At 40.7% G+C, this 26838-nt stretch overlaps 1 protein-coding gene across 2 annotated transcripts; it reads left to right on the top strand.

The window, feature by feature from the left end:
* Nucleotides 1–1836: 1836 nt before the first annotated feature.
* Nucleotides 1837–12403, top strand: LOC118368745 (uncharacterized). Of its 2 annotated transcripts, XM_035753106.2 has the most exons (12): nt 1841–2151; nt 4837–4926; nt 5068–5151; nt 5523–5621; nt 5767–5841; nt 6361–6381; nt 8643–8687; nt 8949–8990; nt 9574–9675; nt 9791–9815; nt 9953–10023; nt 11625–12403. In XM_035753106.2, the coding sequence occupies exons 1-12, from the start codon at nt 2088–2090 to the stop codon at nt 11636–11638; spliced, it is 732 nt and encodes a 243-aa protein (XP_035608999.1). In that variant the 5' UTR covers nt 1841–2087; the 3' UTR covers nt 11639–12403. The 2 variants fall into 2 exon arrangements, with proteins under 2 accessions (XP_035609000.1, XP_035608999.1); XM_035753107.2 differs by lacking the exon at nt 6361–6381 and having other exon boundaries at nt 1837–2151.
* Nucleotides 12404–26838: the final 14435 nt, after the last annotated feature.

Raw genomic sequence — 26838 nt, forward strand, 5'->3', positions numbered from 1 at the left:
TCCTTGCTCACACACGCTTTATCAGTTCTGCCCACAAATGTTCTATAGGACTGAGGTCAGAGTTTTGTGATGGCCACTCCAATACCTTGACTTTGTTGTCCTTAAGCCATTTTGCCACAACTTTGGAAGTATGCTTGGGGTCATTGTCAATTTGGAAGACCCATTTGCAACCAAGCTTTAACTTCCTGACTGATGTCTTGAGATGTTGCGTCAATATATCCACATAATTTTCCGCCCTCATGATGCCATCTTTTTTGTGAAGTGCACCAGTCCCTTCTGCAGCAAAGCACCCCACAACATGATGCTGCCACCCCCATGCTTCACGGTTGGAATGGTGTTCTTCGGCTTGCAAGCCATTGTGGCCAAATAGTTATATTTTTTGTTTCATCAGACCAGAGGACATTTCTCCAAAAAGCACGATATTTGTCCCCATGTGCAGTTGCAAACCGTAATATGGCTTTTTTTATGGCGGTTTTGGAGCAGAAACTTCTAAAGCCATGCCATCATTTTCTGGAATTTTGCAAGCTGTTTAATTAAAGGCACAGTCAACTTAGTGTATGTAAACTTCTGACCCACTGGAATTGTGATACAGTGAATTATAAGTGATATAATCTGTTTATAAACATTTAAATTTACATTTAAGTCATTTAGCAGACGCTCTTATCCAGAGCGACTTACAAATTGGTGCATTCACCTTATGACAATTCTTGGAAAAATTACTTGTGTCATGCACAAAGTAGATGTCCTAACCGACTTGCCAAAACTATAGTTTGTTAACAAGACATTTGTAGAGGGGTTGAAAAACGAGTTTTAATGACTCCGACCTAAGTGTATGCAAACTTCCGACTTCAACTGTATATGAAAAATGCATAGTACTTGGTAAAAAAAATATGGAGTTGGAATTTTCGCTTTTCAAGAATGAGATCCCTTCAGAAAGATGTGCGCTGCTTCTGCTCATACTTTATATTTTTTTAAATAATTAATTGAAATTATGAATAATCAAATTAATGGCTTTGAGTTGCTATAGGCAGTGATTTATACACCCTTTTTCTGCATTTAACACTTCACGCAAAAAAATGGACACTCAGTCCATTATATTTATTTATCAAACGATATTGACTTTATTTTCATTGCAATTATATTTTGTTATATGATTACATACTACATCTAATAATTGGGTTTACAGTGTATTTTTTTAAACAAGGGCGTAATTTATTTTTTGTTGCCCTCATTATAAGCTGGCACATTCTCATATACAACGACTTAGGGAAGACTTACAGAGAACTGTAAATCAAAGTGTTGCCAATATACCATCATTTTGTGCAACCAACAAATTGCTCAGAATTGAGGCATGGTAGGAGATCAATGCTATATTGGTTTTATTATATTGGTTTTATTGAGCACGGTTCACATAAGAAGTGTAACAATTATTTGTCACCTTGAATGAGTTCCTTTGAAAATGTGGGTGTCTCAAGGGTATGCTGAAGAGCAGAACATGCAGTTCAGTTTGAGGCTAAATTATTTTCCTGAAAGCCCATTCTGAACTGATAGGCCTTACAGGTGTAGGAAATTGGTGGAAAATGTGGAAATTACAACCTTTAGAAGCCTTCTAAAACTCAAATACACTACCCGTTTGCATTTCCTGCTTTGCAGGAAAATTCTCAGCAACAAAAGAGTGATCAAATTAAGATCCTACATCTGTACATGTTGTTTTGGGTCATACACAGCCCAGCCTAGTCTGAGACACTTACTAGATTCCTTCACACCGGCCACGCCTGCAACGTGCGGGCAGGAAAAAATAAGTGACAGGAGTTGGCGTGGAAGTACAAACACACCTTAGGGGCTGAGTTCCTGTCCAAGCTGGGACACGTGAAAGACTTCTCCCACTGGCCGAAGCAGCCTCCCCATACCCTCTGACCTCAAGGGAAGCTGGTCTACTTCCTCCCATTTTTTTTATCAAAGAAAGTGCCAATAAGCAGCAATCGGCAAGAATGTGAACAACTTTTCCAGTGGTTGATAGCAGTGGCTCACACAGCTCTGCAGATCCCTAAAAAGGACCCAGGACGGGAGCGCTCAGTAGAACCACCATGAAGACCTTTCGGATTGCTCTTCTTATCCTCCTCCTAACCCCGCTCAAGCTCCTCACTACAGGTAAAGCCTACATGGATATTTAGATCTGCTTTTGGGAGTAAAAAATTACTACAAACATACTTGGATCGGAGATCATATGTTTTTTTTATTCAGTCAGTAATGGATTTAAAAAGTTGTAGTCGGGAAAAATGTATACTTCAAAAATAGACAACATGACTTACCAGTAGTTGAAGTTTATTGTGTTTTATGTTATTTTGTCTTGATCATTGTTTTAATTGGCTGTAGTATTTACTTACCATCTTAACCAGACTTGGTTTGCACCAAAAATCTTGTATATAGACATTTGGATCATGAATTATGTTATAGTATGACATGAAACACAGTATGTCTGGGAGTTGTTCTAACAGACAGGCTCACATGTTCAACATTTCTCCATGTTCAACATTTTTGCCCTAGCCTGAGATAAGAGCAGCGTTGTTTTTTATTGTCGTTGATTCGAAATCTTGTGTAGTGTTCCCAAAATAATGTATGTTATCCTGGTCAGCCTCATGTGGAGGAAGGTACAGCCACAAACCTTGATAAGGTGCAATTCATATTTATAAAGTAGTATACAATTTCTGAACACTTTGTGTTAAGTTGCGTCAAGTGTTACCAGGATAACTCGGAAACCTCCCCGTGGTGCAAGTCACCCAAGAGGGACACATGGCCATGAATGTTGACAGGGAGACCAACCAAAGCTATTGGCAGGACCTAAATTATTCCTATTTTATTAAAGGTATATTGAAAGACAAAATGCACACCTAAAATAGTCTTTATTAGGTATGTGTGAGGAACCCTGTTCACCACCTTGTGTTCACTTTACACCTTTATTTCTACTATGTTTCATCTAGGATCTATTTCAAGTCTACTTTATTTCAAGTCTACTATGTTTCATCTAGGATCTATTTCAAGTCGACTTTATTTCAAGTCTACTATGTTTCATCTAGGATCTATTTCAAGTCGACTTTATTTCAAGTTTACTTTATTTCAAGTCTACTTTATTTCAAGTCGACTTTATTTCAAGTCGACTTATGATCAACTTTAGCCATCTTTGGCGATCTATTCGGGGGACGTAATGCATCGGACAACACGGATAACAAAGACAAAACATCTAGGAATAAAACCATGTCCAGGCCCAAGACAAATTAATGTGGTTACGTGGGCTGGTGGAAAAAAAAGAGGAAGTCTCCAGATAGTTTGTTTTGATTGGATCATGGGCACGGATCCAAGAGGATCGTTAACTGCCATGTGCTGCCCAGAGAGGTGATTGGAACTGCAGATAGTCAGTGGGAACCAAACTGCCCCTTCTTTCACAGGGGGAGAGATTATTGTCCTGAGTCCCTTTCGAAGTGAAATGGTCCAATCGGCAGCAAATCTCCTTCCAGTATGAATCTAACATCTGCAAGAAACACCCAATCAAAGGTCACTGCAGTGCAAGCCTCTCTAGAGTGGCGAGAGAAATGGCAGTTTTCTCCCTTGCAAATATGTCCCACCATAATATATAGAAAACTAAATTGATAACGGGTGAAATGCAAGTGCATTTAGCCTATCTTGTAGGCTTAGTGATTGCACTTTCCATTTGCCTGTATCATGGAAATAGATTATTACTCTTGCCATAAGGTACAGTACTTATTATGAAAGGGTGGGGGCAGGGGTGAATCTGCCGCCACAGCCGATGAGGAGGGGTCTCTGTACAAGACAAAATGCAGCTATAGCAGAGGAAAAAGAGGCAAAAGCAGGGGTCAAGTATTGGGTTATGTGCTCAAAAGTCAGTGTGAAACATCAGGCACGAAGACAGTTGAGCTGAAGCCCCTCTCTGACGGGGGAGAAGACAGGAAACCCTTCCTGGCCCTTTGGCTGCTCGAGCCAGTAGGGGCCAGGGGACAACAATACTCTGTCTGGGACAGGATGCAGCTTTTCACAGGTCTGGGCCTGAAGCGGAGGATATCCACCTCAAAGTGTCACAGACGGGATGGCTTTCTCAGGGGTGCATCGTCAAAATCGGTCTATTTAAAATGAAAATAAATAGAAAGACAGTGGTCTTTCAAACCATGCCAAACAGGAACAACACAATTGTCTAACCTTTGAATCTAAAAGGGACCAGTATCTCTGAGGAAATGTTTTAGCGACCAAGATAGAAATGGTGACTTTCGATCTGTCATAATGTCAGCTCTTTGGAGTGCTCTTACATCCTCTAGATTGCTTTAGGATTTAGAGCCGCACTTTACCGAGAATTAGTCTGCAGGTGAAGCTTATTGCTAAATGTGGTACAATTACAGGTTCTCTTAACAGGAAGTATTAGCAAACAATATATTACATTCAGCCTTGAAAACGTAAACAACTTACTAAATCATGAAGTCATTTTTTGCCTGTTTGTCGTTCGGTATGGTTATGGTGTTGCCACAGAAGTTAAGTATTGTTAAAAAAGATCAGAAGCACCAATAGCAGAACCAGCAGCAGGGCAACCTGATGGACTGCCATTAGACCAAGTTCCACGTAGGTATATTATGAGGTTCTGAGGTAATATTTCAAGAGATGAACAATAGGCAGACGCATAGACAGTGATAGTTAAAAAAAAAAAAGTTTTCTGGTTGTATTTTTAAGTCTAAGATTCTCTCTTCGCCGACGACTCCTGCTGCTACTTTTTGATGATTTGCATCTTATTTTACACTGCTGAGTTAGAATATCTTTGATCTGTCGTCATAGCAACTGAGACACCCAATACGAGTGTTCCTCCTCCCAATACATCTGTCCTTATAACCGATGCTTCTGCCACCGCTGCTGAGACCACACGCAGTAAGTAAAAGCAAACATATCAAAACATGGTTTCAGATTCAAACAGCTGTATTAATCTCTTGTTCAAATAACTGTCAAAACCTTAGGACATTGTAACCTTAGAATGAGAAACTCTGCTCTTAGACTGATTTTACATTCCAGAAACAGTAAATGCCACGGACAAACCAACAGCAACACCACCCCATCTCTCAGTGCAGTCCACATCTCCACATGCTAAGGATGATGGTATTTCATTTCAATTGCCCATTTGAAAAAAAATGACTGACTACAGTCTGCTTTGTGAACTGTATTTCTATGACTGAGGTCATACACCAGAGGTCAGATGTGCTCACGTGTCAAATAAGCTCTACAGATGCATGGCTGTTGGAATAACCAAATGATAATAACCAGAGGCTGACCATATATCAAGCATCTCAGAGTGCTGATTTAGGAGGAGTCTTGCCTTTTAGATCACAATGAATAAGATTACATGAACAGGATCGGACCTGATCCTAGATCAGCACTCCTACTAAGATGATTGATACATACTGCCCCAGATCTTAAATGTTAGAAATGCTCTAAAGGAGTGCATTCTTCCCCCTTATCATGGGTAACAGACAGAGGGTCAACGACCCAGGCCACAACAACTGTTCCCACGAGTGACCCACTCCAAAATGTGGCCACAGTTCAGGCTACATCAAAGACCCACCCACAAGGTAAGAGGAGATTGCTACCCTCTCTCAAATTACACCAGCGATAAGATGGATGATCGCAAGCAAAGCATTGAGTTAAAGATACCTTCTTCTCTGTAACGAGAAATAGCCTACTGATTACAGTAAAGTTAAAATTGTCATTCTTCAGTTATTCAGACAACCACAGAGAGACATGGTTTTCCTTCACCGGGATCCTTGACCACCTCCAGACCAGTAGAGAAAGGTACCTTTTCCTGTCAATCTGATTTATTCACTTATGTTCCATCAAATAACCCACTAAACCAATAACTTGGGACTGGATAAGACCGTAACTTGAAGGGGAATTTCAGGATTTTTACAACTCAACGTTAGATGGTTCCTTACCCTGTAAGTGGTCTATATGGGCCAGGAAGACTGTAATCCATGGTTGGGTTTTCTCTAAACAACCACTAAAAACTTCAGCGAACTCTCGCCACCGCTAGCTAACAATCAATGGAAGTGACTTAAGTATAATCATTCTAATAAATAAATATGACAAAGCCAGCTTGTGTAGATATTACATAATTTCAGATAGCCTTCATTTCTTAATTCAAACACTTGATGTATTTTTATTTTTTATTTGACCTTTATTTAACTAGGCAAGTCAGTTAAGAACAAATTCTTATTTTCAATGACGGCCTAGGAACAGTGAGTTATACCTGCCTTGTTTAGGTATTATCTTCATGACCCAATAACAATGGTTTGCCATTAATGTTTTCTTCAGTTTCAGGTGGTGGAATTACAGGTAAGTCTAAAGCACTATCACTGTCCCTCAATTAGGGTTGCAAAGTGAGGGTATATTACTGCAAATTTGGAAGTTTACAGGTAAACTACAAGAATTTGGGTAACTTTCAAGGATTTTATATAATTTATCACAAGACATCTAGTGGCCCTTCTGGGTACTTCAGATTATCATAGGTGTCTGTAATTATCTCTGGCCCTCTGTTCCCTTAAAACATGTTGAATAATCAAATAAGATTAACATTATCCTAAATATAAACCATCAACTTAATGGATACCATTGGTGTTTAATATGTGGGATTCGGCATGAAATATCTTTTGTATATTTTTTTTTACTAGGTCAATGTCCTTTTTGTAAATGTTTTGGTGCCAAACTGTGGGCAGTTGTGAAAAAAGACTGTTGTTGGGACAGTTGCAGAGTTGATTGTAAATAATACCATTGCTGGTTAGATGTTTTTTTTTTTTTTTTGTCTCTCTCTCTCTCTCTCTCTCTCTCTCTCTCTCTCTCTCTCTCTCTCTCTCTCTCTCTCTCTCTCTCTCTCTCTCTCTCTCTCTCTCTCTCTCTCTCTCTCTCTCTCTCTCTCTCTCTCTCATTAACATTGCCAAAGCATGTGAGGTAGACGACATATAAAGTGAAATAAACAATAAAAATTAACAGTAGACATCACACATACAGAAGTTTCAAAACAACAAAGACATCACAAATGTCATAATATATATGTCCTTTACCATTTGTACATTGTTAAAACACTGTATGTATGTATGTGAAATAAACAATAAAAATTAACAGTAGACATCACACATAGTTTCAAAACAACAAAGACATCACAAATGTCATTATATATAGTGTTTTAACAATGTACAAATGGTAAAGGACACAAGATAAAATAAATAAGCATATAGATATGGGTTGTATTTACAATGGTGCGTGTTCTTCACTGGTTGCCCTTTTCTCGTGGCAACAGGTCACAAATCTTGCTGCTTTGATGGCACACTGTAGAATTTCACCCAGTAGATATGGGAGTTTTTCCAAATTGGATTTGTTTTGGATCTGTGTAATCTGAGGGAAATATGTCTCTCTAATATGGTCATACATTGGGCAGGAGGTTAGGAAGTGCAGCTCAGTTTCCACCTCATTTTGTGGGCAGTGAGCACATAGCCTGTCTTCTCTTGAAAGCCATGTCTGCCTACGGCGGCCTTTCTTAATAGCAAGGCTATGCTCGCTGAGTCTGTACATAGTCAAAGCTTTAAGCTGTCTCTCTCTCTCTTCCCTGCTGTCTCTCTCTTCCCTGCTGTCTCCCTCTTCCCTGCTGTTTCTCTCTCTCTTGCTCTCTCTTCCCTGCTCCTCTCTCTCTCTCTTCCCTGCTGTCTCTCTCTTCCCTGCTCTCTCTCTCTCTCTTCCCTGCTCTATATATATATATATATATATATATATATATATATATAGTATTCATTATTGGCGAGATTCCCAAAGGCTGGAGCGTCGGCCTTCTCGCCCACTCCAATTTCGCTCCAGTAGTGCTAACTTAATGAGCTCAGGGCATGCCCTGCCCAGCATGCATTTGATGTCTACTTGTGTGCTGCTATAGCCTCTTGCTTTAGCTACTGTCATGATGCTCACTAAATATTTTCATAAAGAAACTAATAAAACACAGGTGCTAAATCAAGAAAGCTGTCATCAAGGCAAAGGGTGGTTACTTTGAAGAATCTAACAAATAAAATATATTTTGATTTGTTAAACACTTTTTTGGTTACTACATGATTCCATATGTATTATTTCATAGTGTGGATGTTTTCACTATTATTCTACAATGTAGAACATAGTAAAAACATTATAAAAACCATTGAATGAGTAGGTGTGTCCAAACTGTTGACTGTTACTGTATATATATATATATATATATATATATATATATATATAGTATTCATTATTAGACCTGTGTCCATATTTTCCATTAATTTCTAGTGGATATGTTTCAAGAGAACAATGCCTATTTAATAAAATCTAACCAACAATGGCATTATTTTCATTTGTAAGAAGGAATACTATATATCAATACCATTTATTAATACCATTTATTAAAGATAAGTATAAATCATCAAAGTTACCATAGATTGCCAAAAATGAATTACCCAAAGTACTGAATATTCTGGTAACTTTGGTAAATGACCAGTAGCTTTGCAACCCTACCCTAAATGCACTTATTTGTCCACTACCTGAAAATGAACAGGATGGTATAATGATAAAAATTACAATGTTTCCAGGTCAGGAAGGAGACAAGAACGATAGGAATGCGGGTCAAGATGCCAGTAGGTCCTCTGCTACCATCATCTGTAAAGAAATGAACTCACACTGACACAAATTTACCTCGCACTGAAAAACACACACGGTCAGCAAAACAAACATAACATTTTAAATAGACACATTATCCAGATGACAAGTTCCAAATTATGGAACTAGCATCTCCTTCTCGTGGTTATTGAAAGTTCATAGAAGTTATCATAGAATTTACTGCATAAATCACTCTACAGAGTATATTGAGTTTTACAGTATGTTATTTCTCTACTCAGGTCACCGGGCTGGAGATGAAGAACCAGAAACTCCTAAATCAAGTAATGTAGCAACTTTATGGGGCCCTTTACCTCTACATCTATGTCAGGGGTAGGCAACCCTACTGCAGGATTTTGTTCCAACGAGACACCACACCTGACCAACTGGGCTAATTCATCAGTTCAATGATTGCCTAAATTTAAAATACCTGGTCTTCCAGGTCGGTTAAATCAAAAACATGAAGTGCCTGTGGCACTCCACGACCAGTGTTGCCTATTCCTGATCTACGTTCTACCAATAACACACCCACCAGAGGGTGCATACACTTCACATTTGACTGGGTCGTGTGTGTGTGTGTGTGTGTGTGTGTGTGTGTGTGTGTGTGTGTGTGTGTGTGTGTGTGTGTGTGTGTGTGTGTGTGTGTGTGTGTGTGTGTGTGTGTGTGTGTGTGTGTGTGTGTGTGTGTGTGTGTGTGTGTGTGTGTACAAAGTCATTAGTCAGGCCATGTTCAATTACAACTCATCATAAATTGGCTACATGATACATTGTTGGAACGATGGTACTAATCCAACTTCTCATAGTATGTGAAAAACAACCGTTTTGTCTGCCACACTAAAGAGAGATGTGCTTCATCTTTGTCTCCAGATAAGAATATGCTGTGGATTCTTTTGCCAGTCCTGGGAGTTGTGGTGGCTGCTGTCATCGTCTTTTTCAAATTTAAAAGCATGAAGGTCCACGATCACACAGGTATTACTTAATTACTCAATTAGATGTGACTCTGCACAGCACTATGTCTACATACACAGAAGTCTATTGACATTACAAACTAAGTGTCACACCTTTTTTTTTCGTCTCTCAACAGAGGCAATTGATAATGGAACAGAAAAGTAAGTATAGTCTTTGGACTGTAGATGAAGATACAATTTAGACAGTACCCCATTTGAACAGTTCAAATATACCATCATCTTTTAAAGAAAAATACAATATTTTACTCTCAATATGCTCTGCTCTCTCCTCTTTGCAGTGCTTCTTTCCAGAGCAGGTCGGACAGCACCAAAGATGGTGTCATGCTTCTCGGGGTGAAGTCCTCAGGTGGTACGTTGAAACTGTTTACTTACTAGCAAGTTAGCATTGTCAATTGCTGTTATGGTCCTCTTCAGCACAGTGGTCCTCTTCAGCACAGTTCCTGCAACTATGGTGGATGCTTAACCAGACCAGTGCAGTTTGGCTCGGCTCAGTAGTGTGAAAAGATTCTACCAAGCAATTAGTCCAAGCAGTTCCCATGACTCCTACCCTTCAAGTAATTGGAAGACAAGGAGGAAAGCTTCAATCAAATTATCAAAGTTCAAGAGAAACATGCATACCAGTAGTCTTCTACTTAACTTTTCCAAGTTCTCTGTCCTTTCCCCCTTCCCTTTACATAACAACTTTGTTTTATCTGGCGTGGACATGCAATTATTCCCGGCAAGCTGGGAGCTTTTAATATTACATTGTGCATGTTCAGTAATGTGCCTGGGCTGGTGAGAGCAGGGGAAAGTGTTTCCTGTGATTTTTTGCCCCTCCCTTGAAAGACCAGCAGGGGATGAAAGATACAGACTTCCTCACACAAACACATATTATTTTGGACAGCCCCTATTGTGTGGCTCCCTGGGCCGGCAAATGTCAATGTTTGCCGGTCAGATCCTGTGTGTAAAGTTATTCTGCAATTGTGTGATCAAATTAAGATTCTACATCTGTAGGTCTACCCTCCAAATGGGAATTGGGCATAGCAATCTCCACCTTCCTCTCTTTTCACTGTTTTTATTTATTTTAATTTTATTTCACCTTTATTTAACCAGGTAGGCCAGTTGAGAACAAGTTCTCATTTACAACTGCAACCTGGCCAAGATAAAGCAAAGCAGTGCAACAAAAAACAACGACACAGAGTTACACGTGGGATAAACAAAAGTTCAGTCAATAACCCAATAGAAAAATCTATATACAGTGTGTGCAAATGGAGTGTAATAAGAGCCTTGAGCTGTTGGCTGGTAGCTGAAGGGGGAAATGGTGTCAGCGGTCAGGAATTCTGCTGAGAGAGAAAGTGTGTTAGGGTTTTGGATAACTGACTGCTATTGTCACAATAAGCCTACACTTCATTACATCAAGTTGTTTTAAAGCTGTTTGGGAGATTTGGATGTTGCAGTCTCTGAGAGATTTATAATAAAAAATAATGGATAAGAGGATTCTTTGACTAAATCACTTTGGATAAAGACATCTGTCAAATGACCATGTGGGCTACTGTCATTTGTGCAACACAGTGCAATTAACCCCTTGGTCTCGGGCCATTGTCCCACTTTCAGCCGACACAGCCCAAACTCAGATATCTGGACAATAATACAATACTGACCTCTAATGTTCTATTGAGTAACCACAAAGTAAACACACCAGGGGTGATTTCAACAGGAGGCAACGTTATGTAACATTCAGATAGCATATTTCTATGTAGAACAGGGGATAAGGAATCACGGGAGCTCTATTCATGGCATTTCTATGTGCAATGTTCGACAACGTTTGGCTACTGAAATTCCTGTTGTAATGGGAGGGATGTTAAAGGAGCAGTCTCATTTATACAACCACACCTCTCAAATACTGTATGATCCTGGGTTGGGGTTTTATAATACATAATCAGTTTGTTAATTTTGAACTCTCCCTTTCAGCCGCTGCAAGATAAAAGGGAGGGCGTCCCATTCGACAGTATATGACCAATAGCTCTCACAACCCGAAAAATGGTCAAGACCGTCAACTATCTAAAAATGCTGGACAATCAAATATGGCATATAAGAATCCCGAAAGCTAAGTGGGCACATTCTTATACTGTATAGTGTGGAAAGAAGATTGGTGTGGAGTATTGTGGGATATGGGACTCTTACTGAACATGTGTCTGTTAAAAAATATTCACTAGGATACTGTATATCATTTTAAAAAATATGTACTTCACTGTTTTTTGTATTCTTAATTTGATGGTAATTTAGCCAAGGAGGAACTGTGATCTCAATTTAATCAAGATCCAGACATTTCATTCAGGAAAACAATGCTAGATTTGGAATTAATGTGAATGAATTAACCCAAAATCTCATTGTCTGGGTGCAAGAGGATTGTTTGTCTCATCCCTGTATTTAAGATACTGGTTTTGATTTTATATCACACAAACATGTATGAAATCCAAATGCACTGAACCTGAATTCAGCACACAATTCCTTGATTCAAACCAGTTAGTGACCAGTACACATTATTAAGTGTTTGTATGCTTCAAATCTGTTGTAATAAATCATTTAGCATTCAGTGTAAATGCCAGGATCGCAAAGATTAGCTATTTTGCCGGTATGTTTCCTGCTTTTCAACCAGTTATTGTGTATATTAGAGCAAACAATAAGACTTCCCACTGGTCAAAGAACATTTGAATTTCTCAAATAAAGAAGAACGTTATTTGACTGATCGGCATTGGTTGAATATTTGTTGTTTTGCACCTGTACATGCTCACGACAGTTTATGTTGATTTTGGTTGTTGATTTTACCTGGCTACACACCGTATCTTTAATGTGCTGAATTATATAACACAACCATAGGAAAGGCTATCGAGAATAAACTATTCAGTATTGGAGAGTTGTAGCTCCGCCCACCGGTTATGTGGAGCAGAGCATGCTGGGCGATCTCTTCCTTATCTCTGAGGATAAGGACGTAACTAGAGAAAAGTCAAGTCAATTAGTTCAAGCCATCTATTGTTTTTTCCTTTAGTTATCATTATTTGTTTTACCAAGGCCAGCGTGTGCCCTTCAGAAATATGAGTACATATGTCTTACTCTTCATGTGTTAATGTTTTGGACGTACTCGCTGACAATTATGTAGTTTATCTTTGTTATGCTAATTTGCGTTTTTGCCACAAACTTGCAAATGCAAGCTTGCTAGCTCGGTTGTTTTTGTCATCTAATTTCGAACATTTGTGATTTGTATAGTATAATGTTCCCCAGTGCCGTGTTTATATGCCCTGTAACTATAAATACTGTATGTGTGAAGTATAGTTTATTTGTTTTTATTGTGGATTGTGTAGACATGCATTCAAGTTCATGCAGTTGTGTGAGGATGATGGTGCTGCTTTGTAGTGCTGGGTGGCTACACCCTTCTGATCTTTTATTAGTGAAGTCACAGCCTGTTTTGTCCTGTGCAGCACATAACCTATTGAAGCCATATTATTGTTTATAGCCAATGTAATTGGAGGATGTATTAAGCTTATACCTGCCATTTACTATTGTATTTACATTCCCCTTTTACTTTCACAACCACTCTTGGTTAAAACAATTGTCAAGTTATACCTTAGCCTTCACTGTGCCATGCCTGCTCTATGTGAATCAGCATTATTAAACCACCTCAACTGGAATCCTACCTGTCTTTTTATTTTACCTTTATTTAACTAGGCAAGTCAGTTAAGAACAAATTCTTATTTTCAATGACGGCCTAGGAACAGTTCAGGGGCAGAACGACAGATTTGTACCTTGTCAGCTCGGGGGTTTGAACTTGCAACCTTCCGGTACTAGTCCACCGCTCTAACCATTAGGCTACCCTGTGCCCTTACAAGCACATGGGAGAGCACATATTAAGTGCTAAGAAAACTCTAAGAATATATAGTCCAACAGGTCCTGCACTTAATTTTGATCCATTTGAGACAGATCTTCAGTGCTTTCTTCCAGAGCAAGATGCAAGACTACTACGTGAGTGAAGGTTTCACACAGCCATCAGTTTGTCCGAAGCGTCAGACACAGCTACCACAGCATCGATAAAATTACAAGGTAGGCTATGTGAGCCAAAGACAGCACGCTTCACCACACCATAGCACAGCACAATCGGATGTACATGAGCAAGAAGAGGAGTGGCATTGTCATCAAGCAGGAGAGGCCAATATGACCTCTTCACATGCAATCTCATCCAATCACCAGGTTCAATGAGATGCTGCCCAAAGGTGGGACCATCAGAGTCATCACTACAAAGGGTATGGTTCATAACCCCAGCTACCCTACAGCTGGCAGAGGAAAAGTGAGCACAGAGGAAAGCAGACCCCAGGAAGAGGTTTGGAGCCCAGTAAGAGTAGCCACAGCCTTGGCTAATTGGGGATCCTAACTAAATACTAACCCTCCACACCCTACGTTTACCGGGAACACAGGAAGCTGCCAACAGTCTACCAAGCAGAGCTAGAGGAGATCCATAAAGAGAACGAGAAGCTGCATATGTCTGAACTAGCTGTACAGAGAGAATTCGCCGAGCTTGACAAAGTTAAACAGTAAATGAGGAAACTTGTGGAAAAGGTTTGCAGTCTCCAGCCACCCCTTGACCCGACTGCAGCCAGCTCCAGCTACACCCCCACAAAGTTTACTCAACAACAGTCTTCCTGGACAAGATGATGAGTGAGCTCAAAATCATGAGGGATCAGGCAACATCTGCTGCTGCCTCCAGGCCACCATCCAAGAGAGGTTACACATTTGCCTTGTCCCAGAGAGTCAAGCTAGCACCCTGATGGGGACTATTGCCAAAATCCTCACCAGGCCAGTGCTGGTGAAAGAAGATAGCCAGTGTCATGGACTCTCCCGATGTACGCCATGGAGATACAGCTGCCTTCAACAAGTTTACAATACAGGTCCAGTTCTTAGCGAGAATGCTCCGGACACTGGGTCCATATGGCAACATAGAGCTTAGGTGTGAGTCTCATATAGAATGCCATTTCAGCAAGCAGGTAGACAGGTACCAGACATAGACCAATAGACCTGTCACCAGACAGGTACCACATAGACCTTACTCGAGTTCTCAGAGTGGTTGCAGTATGATTCATGGTGTCAAGACAACAATGGCCAGTCATCAAGCAAAGGGCATAAGGACAGGCTTGGGCAGAAGTCAGAAGGGCGCTCACCAAGGAACAACTAATAGAGTGGACTTCAGGAAACAGCAGAGGGAACACCCCCCTATCCACATCGATGGAACAGTAGTAGTAAGTTTTAAGTTCCTCGGCATACACATCACAGACAAACTGAATTGGTCCACTCACACAGACAGCATCGTGAAGAAGGGGCAGCAGCGCCTCTTCAACCTCAGGAGGCTGAAGAAATTCGGCTTGTCACCAAAAGCACTCACAAACTTCTACAGATGCACAATCGAGAGCATCCTGGCGGGCTGTATCACCTCCTGGTACGGCAACTGCTCCGCCCACAACCGTAAGGCTCTCCAGAGGGTAGTGAAGTCTGCACAACGCATCACCGGGGGCAAACTACCTGCCCTCCAGGACACCTACACCACCCGATGTTACAGGAAGGCCATAAAGATCATCAAGGACAACAACCACCCGAGCCACTGCCTGTTCACCCCGCTATCATCCAGAAGGCGAGGTCAGTACAGGTGCAACAAAGCTGGGACAGAGAGACTGAAAAACAGCTTCTATCTCAAGGCCATCAGACTGTTAAACAGCCACCACTAACATTGAGTGGCTGCTGCCAACACACTGACTCAACTCCAGCCACTTTAATAATGGGAATTGATGGGAAATGATGTAAAATATATCACTAGCCACTTTAAACAATGCTACTTAATATAATGTTTACATACCCTACATTATTCATCTCATATGCATACGTATATACTGTACTCTATATCATCTACTGCATCCTTATGTAATACATGTATCACTAGCCACTTTAACTATGCCACTTTGTTTACATACTCATCTCATATGTATATACTGTACTCGATACCATCTACTGTATCTTGCCTATGCTGCTCTGTACCATCACTCATTCATATATCTTTATGTACATATTCTTTATCCCCTTACACTGTGTATAAGACAGTAGTTTTGGAATTGTTAGTTAGATTACTTGTTGGTTATTACTGCATTGTCGGAACTAGAAGCACAAGCATTTCGCTACACTCGCATTAACATCTGCTAACCATGTGTATGTGACAAATACATTTGATTTGATTTGATTTTGAGTGGATCAGAAAGACGTGCTTGCATTGTGGAAGGGACCATCAGGTGTCCCCGTGGACCCTCAATAAGCCCTGCGGTCTCTGCCGGGTAACGCAAGTCCTTCACAAGGTCAATGCCAGACTTCCCCCAAAGAGGCACCAGCCATATTCTAAAATTGATTACATTGTTTTTTCTCCTCATCATTCTACACACAATATTCCATAATGACAAAGTAAAAACAGGTTTAGAATTTTTTGCAAGTGTTTATTTAAAAAAAACGTAAATATCACATTTACGTATGTTTTCAGACCCTTTACTCAGTACTTTGTTCAAGCACCTTTGGCAGTGATTACAGCATTGAGTCTTCTTGGGTATGACGACACAAGCTTGACATACCTGTATTTGGGGAGTTTCTCCCATTCTTCTCTGCATATCATATCAAGCTCTGTCAGGTTGGATGGGGAGCGTTGCTGCACAGCTATTTTCAGGTCTCTCCAGAGATGTTTGATTAAATTCAAGTCCGGGCTCTGGCTGGGCCATTCAAGGACATTCAGAGACTTGTTTTGAAGCCACTCCTGCGTTGTCTTGGCTGTGTGCTTAGGGTCGATGTCACATTGGAAGGTGAACCTTCGTCCCAGTCTAAGGTCCTGAGCGCTCAGGAGCAGGTTTTCATCAAGGATCTCTCTGTACTTTGCTCCATTTATCTTACCCTCAATCCTGACTAGTCTCCCAGTCCCTACCACTGAAAAAACACCCCCACAGTATGATACTGCCACCACCATGCTTCACTGGGTGATTGTGCAAAGCTGTCATCAAGACAAAGGGTAGCTACTTTAAAGAATCTCAAATATGAAATATATTTTGATTTGTTTAAGGCTTTTTTGTTACTACATGATTCCATGTGTTATTTCATAGTTTTGATGTCTTCACTATTATTCTACAATGTAGAAAATAGTAAAAATAAAAATAAGAACTTGAATGAGTAGGTGTCCAAATTTTTGACTGGTAATGTAGGCTATGTGTAAAGACCAGATTAAATTGAGAATAGTCTGATGGGTGACAGTATCAACTGCTTGTCAAATTGTGAATGAGAGACTGATGAAATGTGTGCAGCCTGCGCAAGAAACCAAGCAGAGTGCTTGTCTCTCATTAGAAATAAAAAAAATATAGTCTAACATTTGTATAAATAACTCCAAATTAAATATATTAGAGGACTTGTTTCTTTGTTTACCGCTCAACACAGAATATCTAGATTTCCCTCGGAAATCGTTTGGGAAAATGTTTATTTATATTTTATTCAGCTATGTTCAATGTATTGTTGTTACTATGAAATAATGTCACATGAATTATAAGCAAATCTTGCCTGCTTAATGAACTAGTATGGTTAAAAAAATATATATATATATATACACATATATGGATAAGAATAAGAGATTGGAGGTTGTATTAAGCTAATACCTGCCATTTACTATTGTATTTATTTTCCCTTTTACTTTCACAACCACACACACTCTTGGTTTAAAAAATTGTCAAGCCATACCTTAAAGTGCCTTAGCCCATACACTGTGCTGTGCTATGCCATTCCTGCTCCATGTGAATCAGCGTTTTTAAACCACCTCAACTGGGATCCTACCTGTCTGTCATCTGTGCCCTTACAAGTACCTCGGAGAGAACACATTAAGTGCTAAGAAAACCCTAAGAATTTACAGTCCAACAGGTCCTCCACTTCAGCACCATTAGTTAGTACTGGTATGCAAACAAGCAGACCTTAAAAGTGTATCATATTCTCATAAAGTAGACCAATTTGTTATGGACTTTAAAGTCCAGGTACAGCTGCCCCCGTGGATTTTTGAGTGTTTGCAATGATAGTTCCAGACAAGTTGTTTTTCTTTGCAGTCAAACTGCACAGATTATCAGATCTCACAGATTCTGGATGAAGTGTTGAATGTCTGAGTAACCGTATTAATGGGATATATTATAATATAAGCCTAGTAATCTTCTCAGATGCGTAGCATTACTACAAAAAAAACTATCATATGCGTGTTGAGCCGACTTGACTGGCCTACCGTAAACTGTCTACTTCCTAATCAAAGGAAAAAATATAGCTAATGTAGCCTGGTAGCCTTAAGGAGAGAAACGATTCAGAACTGCAAGGCCGACAAAAAGCACACCAAAGAGGGTATGGTCCCTTTACTGGACATTATCCTCACTGGGGCGAACTGGAAGGAAGCGGTGATGAAGGGGGTGAAAAACTGAGAAGAGCTGCTAGTGCAACAGGTGATGAGGAGGGTGCAAAGCATATGTAGCTTTCAGGACTCTGCCATACAGTGCCTTCAGAAAGTATTCATACCTCTTGATTTCTTCAACATTTTGTTGTGTTACTGCCTGAATTCAAAATGGATAAAATGTTTGTTTTCTTCTCACCCAACTACACACAATACCCTATAATGACAAACTTAAAACATGTTTTTAGAAATGTTAGCAAATTTATTGAAAATGAAATACAGAAATATCTATTTTACATACAATAAATAACAACAAATAACACATATGGAATCATGTAGTAACCCCCCAAAAAGTGTTAAATATTTGAGATTCTTTAAAGTAGCCACCCTTTGCCTTGATGACAGCTTTGCACACTCTTGGCATTCTCTCAACCAGCTTCAGGACGTAGTCACCTGGAATGCTTTTCCAACAATCTTGAAAGAGTTCCCACATATGTTGAGCAATTGTTGGCTGCTTTTTCTTCAATCTGCAGGCCAACTCATCCCAAACCACCTCAATTGGGCTGAGGTTGGGTGATTATGGAGGTCAGGTCATCTGATGCAGCACTCCATCACTCTCCTTGGTCAAATAGCCCTTGCACAGACTGGGGGTGTGTTTTGGGTCATTGTCCTGTTAAAAAACAAATGATAGTCCCACTAAGCACAAACCAGATGGGATGGCGTATCGCTGCAGAATGTTGTGGTAGCCATGCTGGTTAAGTGTGCCTTTAGAATTCAATAAATTACAGACAGTGTCACCAGCAAAGCACCATCACACCTCCTCCTCCATACTTCACAGTGGGATCCACACGTGGAGTTCATCCGTTCACCTACTCTGTGTATCACGAAGACACTGTGGCTGGAACCAAAAATCTAGATTTTGGACTCATCAGACCAAAAGACAGATTTCCACCGGTCTAATGTCCATTGCTTGTGTTTCTTGGACCAAGCAAGTCTCTTCTTCTTATTGGTGTTCTTTGGGAGTGGTTTCTTTGCAGCAATTCGACCATGAAGGCCTGATTCACACAGTCTCCTCTGAACAGTGGATGTTGAGATTTGTCTGTTAGTTTTGTTCGGATTGATAGACCTTCATGTCTTGAAGTAATAATGGACTGTCATTTTTCTTTGCTTATTTGAACTGTTCTTGCCATAATATAGACTTGGTCTTTTACCAAATATGGCTATCTTTTGTATACCACCCCGACCTTGTCACAACACATCTGATTGGCTCAAACACATTAAGAAGGAAAGAAATTCCACAAATGAACTTTTAACAAGGAACACCTGTTAATTGAAATGTAGTCCAGGTTACTCCCACATGAAACTGGCTGAGAATGCCAACAGTGTGCAAAGCTGTCAAGGAAAAGGGTGGCTACTTTGAAGAATCTCAAATATAAAATAGATTTAGATTTGTTTAACACTATTTTGGTTACTACATGATCCCATATGTGTTATTTCATAGTTTTATGTCTTCAATATTATTCTACAATGTAGAAAATAGTAAAAAATAAAAACTTGAATGAGTAGGTGTATCCAAACGTTTGACTGGTACTGTAAGTATTCACACCCCCTGAGTCAATACATTGTAGAAGCTCCTTTGGCGGCCATTACAGCTGTGAGTCTTTTTGGGTACATCTCTAAGAGCTTTGCACACCCGGATTGTACAATATTTTCCCGTTATTAATTTTACAATTCTTCAAGCTTTGACAAGTTGATTGTTGATCATTGCGAGACAACTGTTTTCAAGTCTTGCCATAGATTTTCAAGACGATTTAAGTCAAAACTGTAACTAGGCCACTCAGGCAGAAACATTCAATGACTTCTTGGTAAGCAACTCCAGTGTAGACTTGGCCTTGTGTTTTAGGTTATTGTCCTGCTGAAAGGTGAATTTGTCTCCCAGTGTCTGCCTCTAGGATTTTGCCTGTGCTTATGTCTGTATTCCATTAATTTTCATCCTAAAAAAAACGTCCTAGTCCTTGCCGAAGACAACTATACACATAACATGATACAGCCACCACCATACTTATATATATGAAGAGTGGTTCTCAGTGATGTGTTGGATTTGCCCCAAACATAACGCTTTGTATTCAGGAGAAAAAGGTTGCTTCTTTGACACATTTATTTGCAGTATTATTTAAGTGCCTTGTTGCAAACAGGATGCATGTTTTGGAATATTTGTATTCTGTACAGGCTTCCTTCTTTTCACGATTGTGGAGTAACTACAGTGTTGTTGATCCATCTTCAGTGTTCTTATATCACAACCATTAAACTCTGTAACTGTTTTAAAATCACCATTGGCCTCATGCTGAAACCCCTGAATAGATTCCTTCCTCTCTTGTAGTGCTGAGCAATTAACCGAACTGTTGGTTATTTTTCAGTTTTAAAAACAACTAATTGATCGATATCAGTTCAATTATTTCAATTCCATTTCATTCGTTTTTCCCCTGTGAACTCAATACGCACATCGCCCAGTTTCTCTGGAGATAAAATCAGATCCAACCTGAACTGTAAAATGTAGTAGAGAAACGTCGTTTCCAACAGGCCAATATTCTATATAGTTTATCGCATAAAACTTGGTAATTAACTACAATGACCATAATCCACTGCGCATCTACTTGTTCGGTCTGTTTCTTTTACGCTTGCTAATGATGAGAGAAGAATGCGCGATGATCGCCAGGTGATATCGAGAGCAGCTGTTGCTTTGCGAGGTATCTCTACCTGAAAATACATGATATTATGAGTCAGCGGTCCCTCAGAGCGTGCGCAACGTCTATTTCTATGGACACAAGCATTGTTCATAACACAAACTGTTCACCCCCCTCTTGTTCGTGGAGAAAATGTTGCAGGTTTAAAGCTTATTTCATGCAATTCTTTACATTTTGCTATGTCTAATGTTTATTCATGTGATATTTGAGCGATTTAAACATTACAACGAAATCTATGGGCTAAAAACCTAGCTAATAAACATTAGCTGACATGGGCTAGTTGATCTGAACATTTCTGACAAGATTTCTGAGAAGTTATAAGGTATGCCATTTATTTAATTTTTTTCACCTTTATTTAATTAACCAGGTAGGCTAGTTGAGAACAAGTTCACATGTACAACTGCGACCTGGCCAAGATAAAGCAAAGCAGTGCAAAAACAACAACACAGAGTTATACATGGAGTAAACAATAAACAAGCCAATAACAACAATGGTGTGCAAATGGCATAAGGAGATAAGGCAATAAATAGGCTATAGCAGTGAAGTAATTACAATTTAGCTAATTAACACTGGAATGACAACTAATTGACAATGACATTGCAATGACTCACATGACAAAAGGAAAACTGATGCACTACCCAATTTTGAAAAAGTGCATTCTACTATTACAACCACTGATCTGTGATTGTTAGTTGGTATTCAGCAGTCATAAAAGTATGCATTATTTACTTTGAAAAACAACAAAATAGTGTCAGACAGCATAGGCAGCAGCTCTATAGAGATTAGATGACTTGGAATTAAATAAAGTCATAAAATAAAACAAATGTAATATACACAACAACTGAAATATTATATTTAAAAGTAAAGCAATGTGAATAAATGGTTAATAAGTGATATGCTGAATTCAATCAACAATACAAAATACATTTAATGTTTTTTTTTTATCGAAATCAAAGTGGGAAAACTGTAAAATAATTTCTATAATCGAACCGAAACAACCTCAAAAAGCAGTACTCGCTCAGCGCTACTCTCTGGCAACTGAGTTAGGAAGGATGTATGTACAGTATCTTTGTAATGGCTGGGTGTATTTACACCATCCGAAGCCTAATCACCAACTTCATCATGCTCAAAGGGTTATTCAGTGTCTGATTTGTATTTATTTTTTACACATCTACCAACCGGTGCCCTTTGCAAGGCAGTGAAAAACCTTCCTGGCTGGTCTTTGTGGTTGAATTTGTGCTTGAAATTCACTACTCGATTGGACCTTACAGATAATTGTATGAGACTGGGTATTCATTAAAATATCATGTTAACCACTAGCAACTTATTATGCAATTTGTTAAGCACATTTTTACTCCTGACATTATGAGGTATTGTGTGTAGATCAGTGACACAAAGGCTCAATCTAATACATTGTTCATTCAGGCAATAACACAGCTTTCTGAAGGCTCTGTATGTACTGTATGTCTTCTCAAAGCTACGCAGAAATCAATGGAGGCTGCTGAGGGGAGGACAGCTCATAATAATGGCTGGAATTAATTCAATGGAATGGCATCAAATGTGGTTTCCATGTGGTTGATACCATTCCAATGACTCCATTCCAGCCATTACTATGAACCGTCCTCCCCTCAGCAGCCTCCACTGGAAGAGATGTTCCAAGTCAATGTCCTCCCTTGTAGATTTGTTGTCCATCCAGACACTCAACCTCTCTGTGCAGGCCCTGATGGAAAGGGTGGACTCCAAGGAATACTCTCTTATTGGACTGGTGGATGCGCGAAATCCTGGATCATTGTTACTCTAACTTCCGCAACGCATACAAAGCCCTCCCTCTCCCTCCTTTTGGCAAATCTGACCATGACTTCACTTTGTTGCTCCCAGCCTATAGACAGAAACTAAAACAGGAAATGCCAGGGATCAGGTCTGTTCAGCGCTGGTCTGACCAATCTGATTCCACGCTTCAAGATTGCTTCGATCACGTAGACTGGGATATGTTCCGGATAGCGTTGAACAACAACATTGATGTATACGCTGATTCGGTGAGCGAATGTACCCACAGCGACTATTAAAACCTTCCCCAACCCGAAACCGTGGATTGATGGCAGCATTCGCACCTTCCCCAACCCGAAACCGTGGATTGATGGCAGAATTCACGCAAAACTGAAAGCATGAACCACTGCTTTTAATCAGGGCAAGGTGACCGGAAACATGACCGAATACAAAGAGTGTAGCTATTCCCTCTGCAAGGCAATCAAACAAGCTAAGCGTCAGTATAGAGGCAAAGTAGAGTCACAATTCAACGGCTCAGACACGAGAGGTATGTGGCAGGGTTTACAGTCAATCATGGACTACAAAAATAAAACCAGCCCCGTCGCGGACCCCAATGTCTTGCTTCCAGACAAACTAAACAGCTTTTTTGCTCGCTTTGAGGACAATACAGTTCCACCAACACGGCCCGCTAACAAAACCTACGAGCTCTCCTTCACCGCAGCCAACGTGAGTAAAACATTTAAACGTGTTAAACCTCGCAAGGCTGCCGGCCCAGACGGCATCCCTAGCCGCGTCCTCAGAGCATGCGCAGACCAGTTGGCTGATGTGTTTACGGACATATTCAATCGATCCATATCCCAGTCTGCTGTTCCCACATGCTTCAAGAGTGCCACCATTGTTCCTGTTCCCAAGACAGCTAAGGTAACTGAGCTAAATGACTATCTCCCCGTAGCACTCACTTCTGTCATCATGAAGTGCTTTGAGAGACACCTTCTGGGTCTCGCCCCGCCCTGTGCAATTGGGTCCTGGACTTTCTGACAGGACGCTCCCAGGTGGTGAGGGTAGGAAACAACATCTCCACCCTGCTGATCCTCAACACTGGGGCCCCACAAGAGTGCGTTCTCAGCCCTCTCCTGTACTCCCTGTTCACCCATGACTGTGTGGCCATGCACGCCTCCAACTCAATCATCAAGTTTGCAGACGACACTTGATTACCAACAACGACAAGACGGTGTACAGGGAGTAGGTAAGGGCCCTCGGAGTGTAGTGTCAGGAAAATAACCTCATACTCAACGTCAACAAAACAAAGGAGATGGTCGTGGGCTTCAGGAAACAGCAGAGGGAGCACCCCCCTATCCACATCGACGGGACAGTAGTGGAGAAGGTGGAAAGTTTTAAGTTCCTCGGCGTACACATCACGGACAAACTGAAATGGTCCACCCACACAGACAGCGTGGTGAAGAAGACGCGGCAGCGCCTCTTCAACCTCAGGAGCCTGAAGAAATTTGCCTTGTCACCAAAAACACTCACAAACTTTTACAGATGCACAATCGAGAGCATCCTGTCGGGCTGTATCACCGCCTGGTATGGCAACTGCTCCGCCCACAACCGTAAGGCTCTCCAGAGGGTCTTGGAGGTCTGCACAATGCAACACCGGAGGCAAACTACCTCCCCTCCAGGACACCTACACCACCCGATGTCACAGGAAGGCCAAGAAGATCATCAAGGACAACAACCACCCGAGCCACTGCCTGTTCACCCCGCTATCATCCAGAAGGCGAGGTCATTACAGGTGCATCAAAGCTGGGACCGAGAGACTGAAAAACAGCTTCTATCTCAAGGCCATCAGACTGATAAACAGCCATCACTAACATTGAGTTGCTGCTGCCAACATACTGACTCAAATCTCTAGCCACTTAATAATTAAAATGCCACTTTATATATTTACATACCATACATTACTCATCTCATATGTATATATTGTACTCTATACCATCTACTGCATCTTACCTATGCCTTTCGGCAGTAGCGTGCCGTGGTTCTGGGGCCTGGGCCTTCAGTGAAGTCCTACACAGTCCCACCCAAATTAATCCACCTCTTATTACCATCATTATGATGCCATGGCTCTAGACACTATACATTTAGACAGAAACGCAGTATAACCAGGCGTTGCGTCACCTTGAAATTGACATTTTTATTCAGAGAATTGCAGGGGAAGAGTACAATACCTTGTTCGTTGAGCTGTAGATCCACTCGGGTGTCCCCAAAAGTTTTCAAAAGCACCATTGCTTGTAAGTGCCCAGCCGTACTTTGATGTCTCGTTGCTGCCTTGGTTAGACAACTCAGGTTTGCAAAACCAGTGTGGCTCCAAAACACCAAATCGATCACTTGCAAATAATAGGCATTCCCAGCAGTACAGTTTGCAGTGCTTCTTGGAGCCTGTGAGTCGTTCATAGTTGAAAGTGGCGAACGAACCCCTTTCCCGCCTGTGACAGGCTTTGTAGCGTCGGCGTCTACCTCTCCTGACAATGTCTAACTTTTCTTGAAAAATTTGTCTTGAGAATGGCGTTATAATTATATCCTCGACCAAATCGATATCTTCTCCTTCCGCCATTGTGGGTTGAAAAATCAGCTTAGTAGTACGCAAATTCATTTGTTGATCAATTTCAGTTTCCTAGTTCTGAGACCTGCCCATATAGGACCTGCCTTTCAATATTGGTAATCCAATCAAAAGACGTGCACGCACTACGCCTGCTAGCTGGCTCCTGTGTAACACTGGAGCCAGCCAGCAGGCGTACAATAGCCAACTCTAAAGCTGATTGGTTGACACTAAATTTTAATTTCCATTCACTTTAAGCTACAAGCGCCAGCACTGTTGATTCTGAAGGCCTGAGGGCAGATTTTAGACCCCTGGCAACACATGATGGCTGAATACGATTGGATAAAAGATCTAACATAAAGACCAGCCCTCCAAATCTCAATCTGGGGCTGGAAGCAGTGCAACCAAGAGGAACACTATGAAATTAAGAGTGTAACTCTTACTCTGGGGAATAATTTAATACATATTTGTGGGAAAATATATTTTAAAAAAATATATATTCTGATGATGTTTAGGCCAGCAGAGAAGGCCTTGCTGGCCCTGACGGCCCACCATTGCCTTTCGGCCATCGCTCATCCATATATTTATATGTACATATTCTTATGCATTCCTTTACACTTGTGTGTATAAGGTAGTTGTTGTGAAATTGTTAGATTACTTGTTAGATATTACTGCATGGTCAGAACTAGAAGCACAAGCATTTCGCTACACTCGCATTAACATCTGCTAACCATGTGTATGTGACCAATAAAATTTGATTTGAACATAAGAAACTACTCAGATGCACTCCAGTTCTCCCCAAGAATTCTGACTAGGTACACTATGATATGCCAGCCAGACCAACAATCCAGAGGAGACCTCATCAGCTACCATTTCTCCCTCCCCATGGAGTTTAGCTTCTCATTGCCATTTCAACATGGCACTGGGTCACCTCAATTCTTCAGTTGATTAATGAGCAGGTGGCATTTGAAAGGCAAAAGGGGGCCGCAGTTAGATTTCCGACACATTTACATTGAAGAGACAGTGAAGTGGTCGGCACAGTGCCAACTGTAAACATGTATGACCCAATTTAAGATGTGATGTGGGTTTAGTTTCATTGGTGGCGCCTTCCTTCAGTTTAACCATGAAATCCACCATCTGCAACACTGCTTTCAACGTTTCCAATTTTAAAATAGGAAACCTCTTAGACATGACCTGCCTATTATAGTGAACTAGTGACAACCACTATATAGCTGGGGATTCTGTGGAAGAGAAATGCAACCCGATTTAGTTTCCACAGGAAGGTCAGGGGATGCAATATGAGGCATGCATTGCTGAGAGGCTATGGGTGCCAGCATACCAGGCCTCTTGGACAGGACAGAGAATCCGCCTCCATTGCACTGGATTAGTAATGTGAAGCTCAACCAGTCATATTTTTGCCTCATTCAGGGAAGCTGATTCGACAGATGGGAATATTTCACAGGCAGAGTTTGGTAGTGCTCCCCTTTAAACTGAAGGTCACAGGCAGATGGAGTGCCTGAAGACTATTGCCCTCATTACAGCCATTTCAATGTCATTGAAAGTCCATTGTGACCTTTATGTCCATTAAAA

Source organism: Oncorhynchus keta, chromosome 35, assembly GCF_023373465.1.
Source record: "Oncorhynchus keta strain PuntledgeMale-10-30-2019 chromosome 35, Oket_V2, whole genome shotgun sequence".
NCBI classification, from domain to species: Eukaryota; Metazoa; Chordata; class Actinopteri; order Salmoniformes; family Salmonidae; genus Oncorhynchus; species Oncorhynchus keta.

Excerpts from the sequence above, each read along its gene's own strand:
- LOC118368745 (XM_035753106.2), top strand. The coding sequence starts at position 2,088 with ATGAAGACCTTTCGGATTGCTCTTCTTATCCTCCTCCTAACCCCGCTC. Across the intron at positions 5,152-5,522 it reads TCCACATGCTAAGGATGATG|ACAGAGGGTCAACGACCCAG; the intron begins GTATTTCATTTC and ends CATGGGTAACAG. Across the intron at positions 8,991-9,573 it reads ACCAGAAACTCCTAAATCAA|ATAAGAATATGCTGTGGATT; the intron begins GTAATGTAGCAA and ends CTTTGTCTCCAG.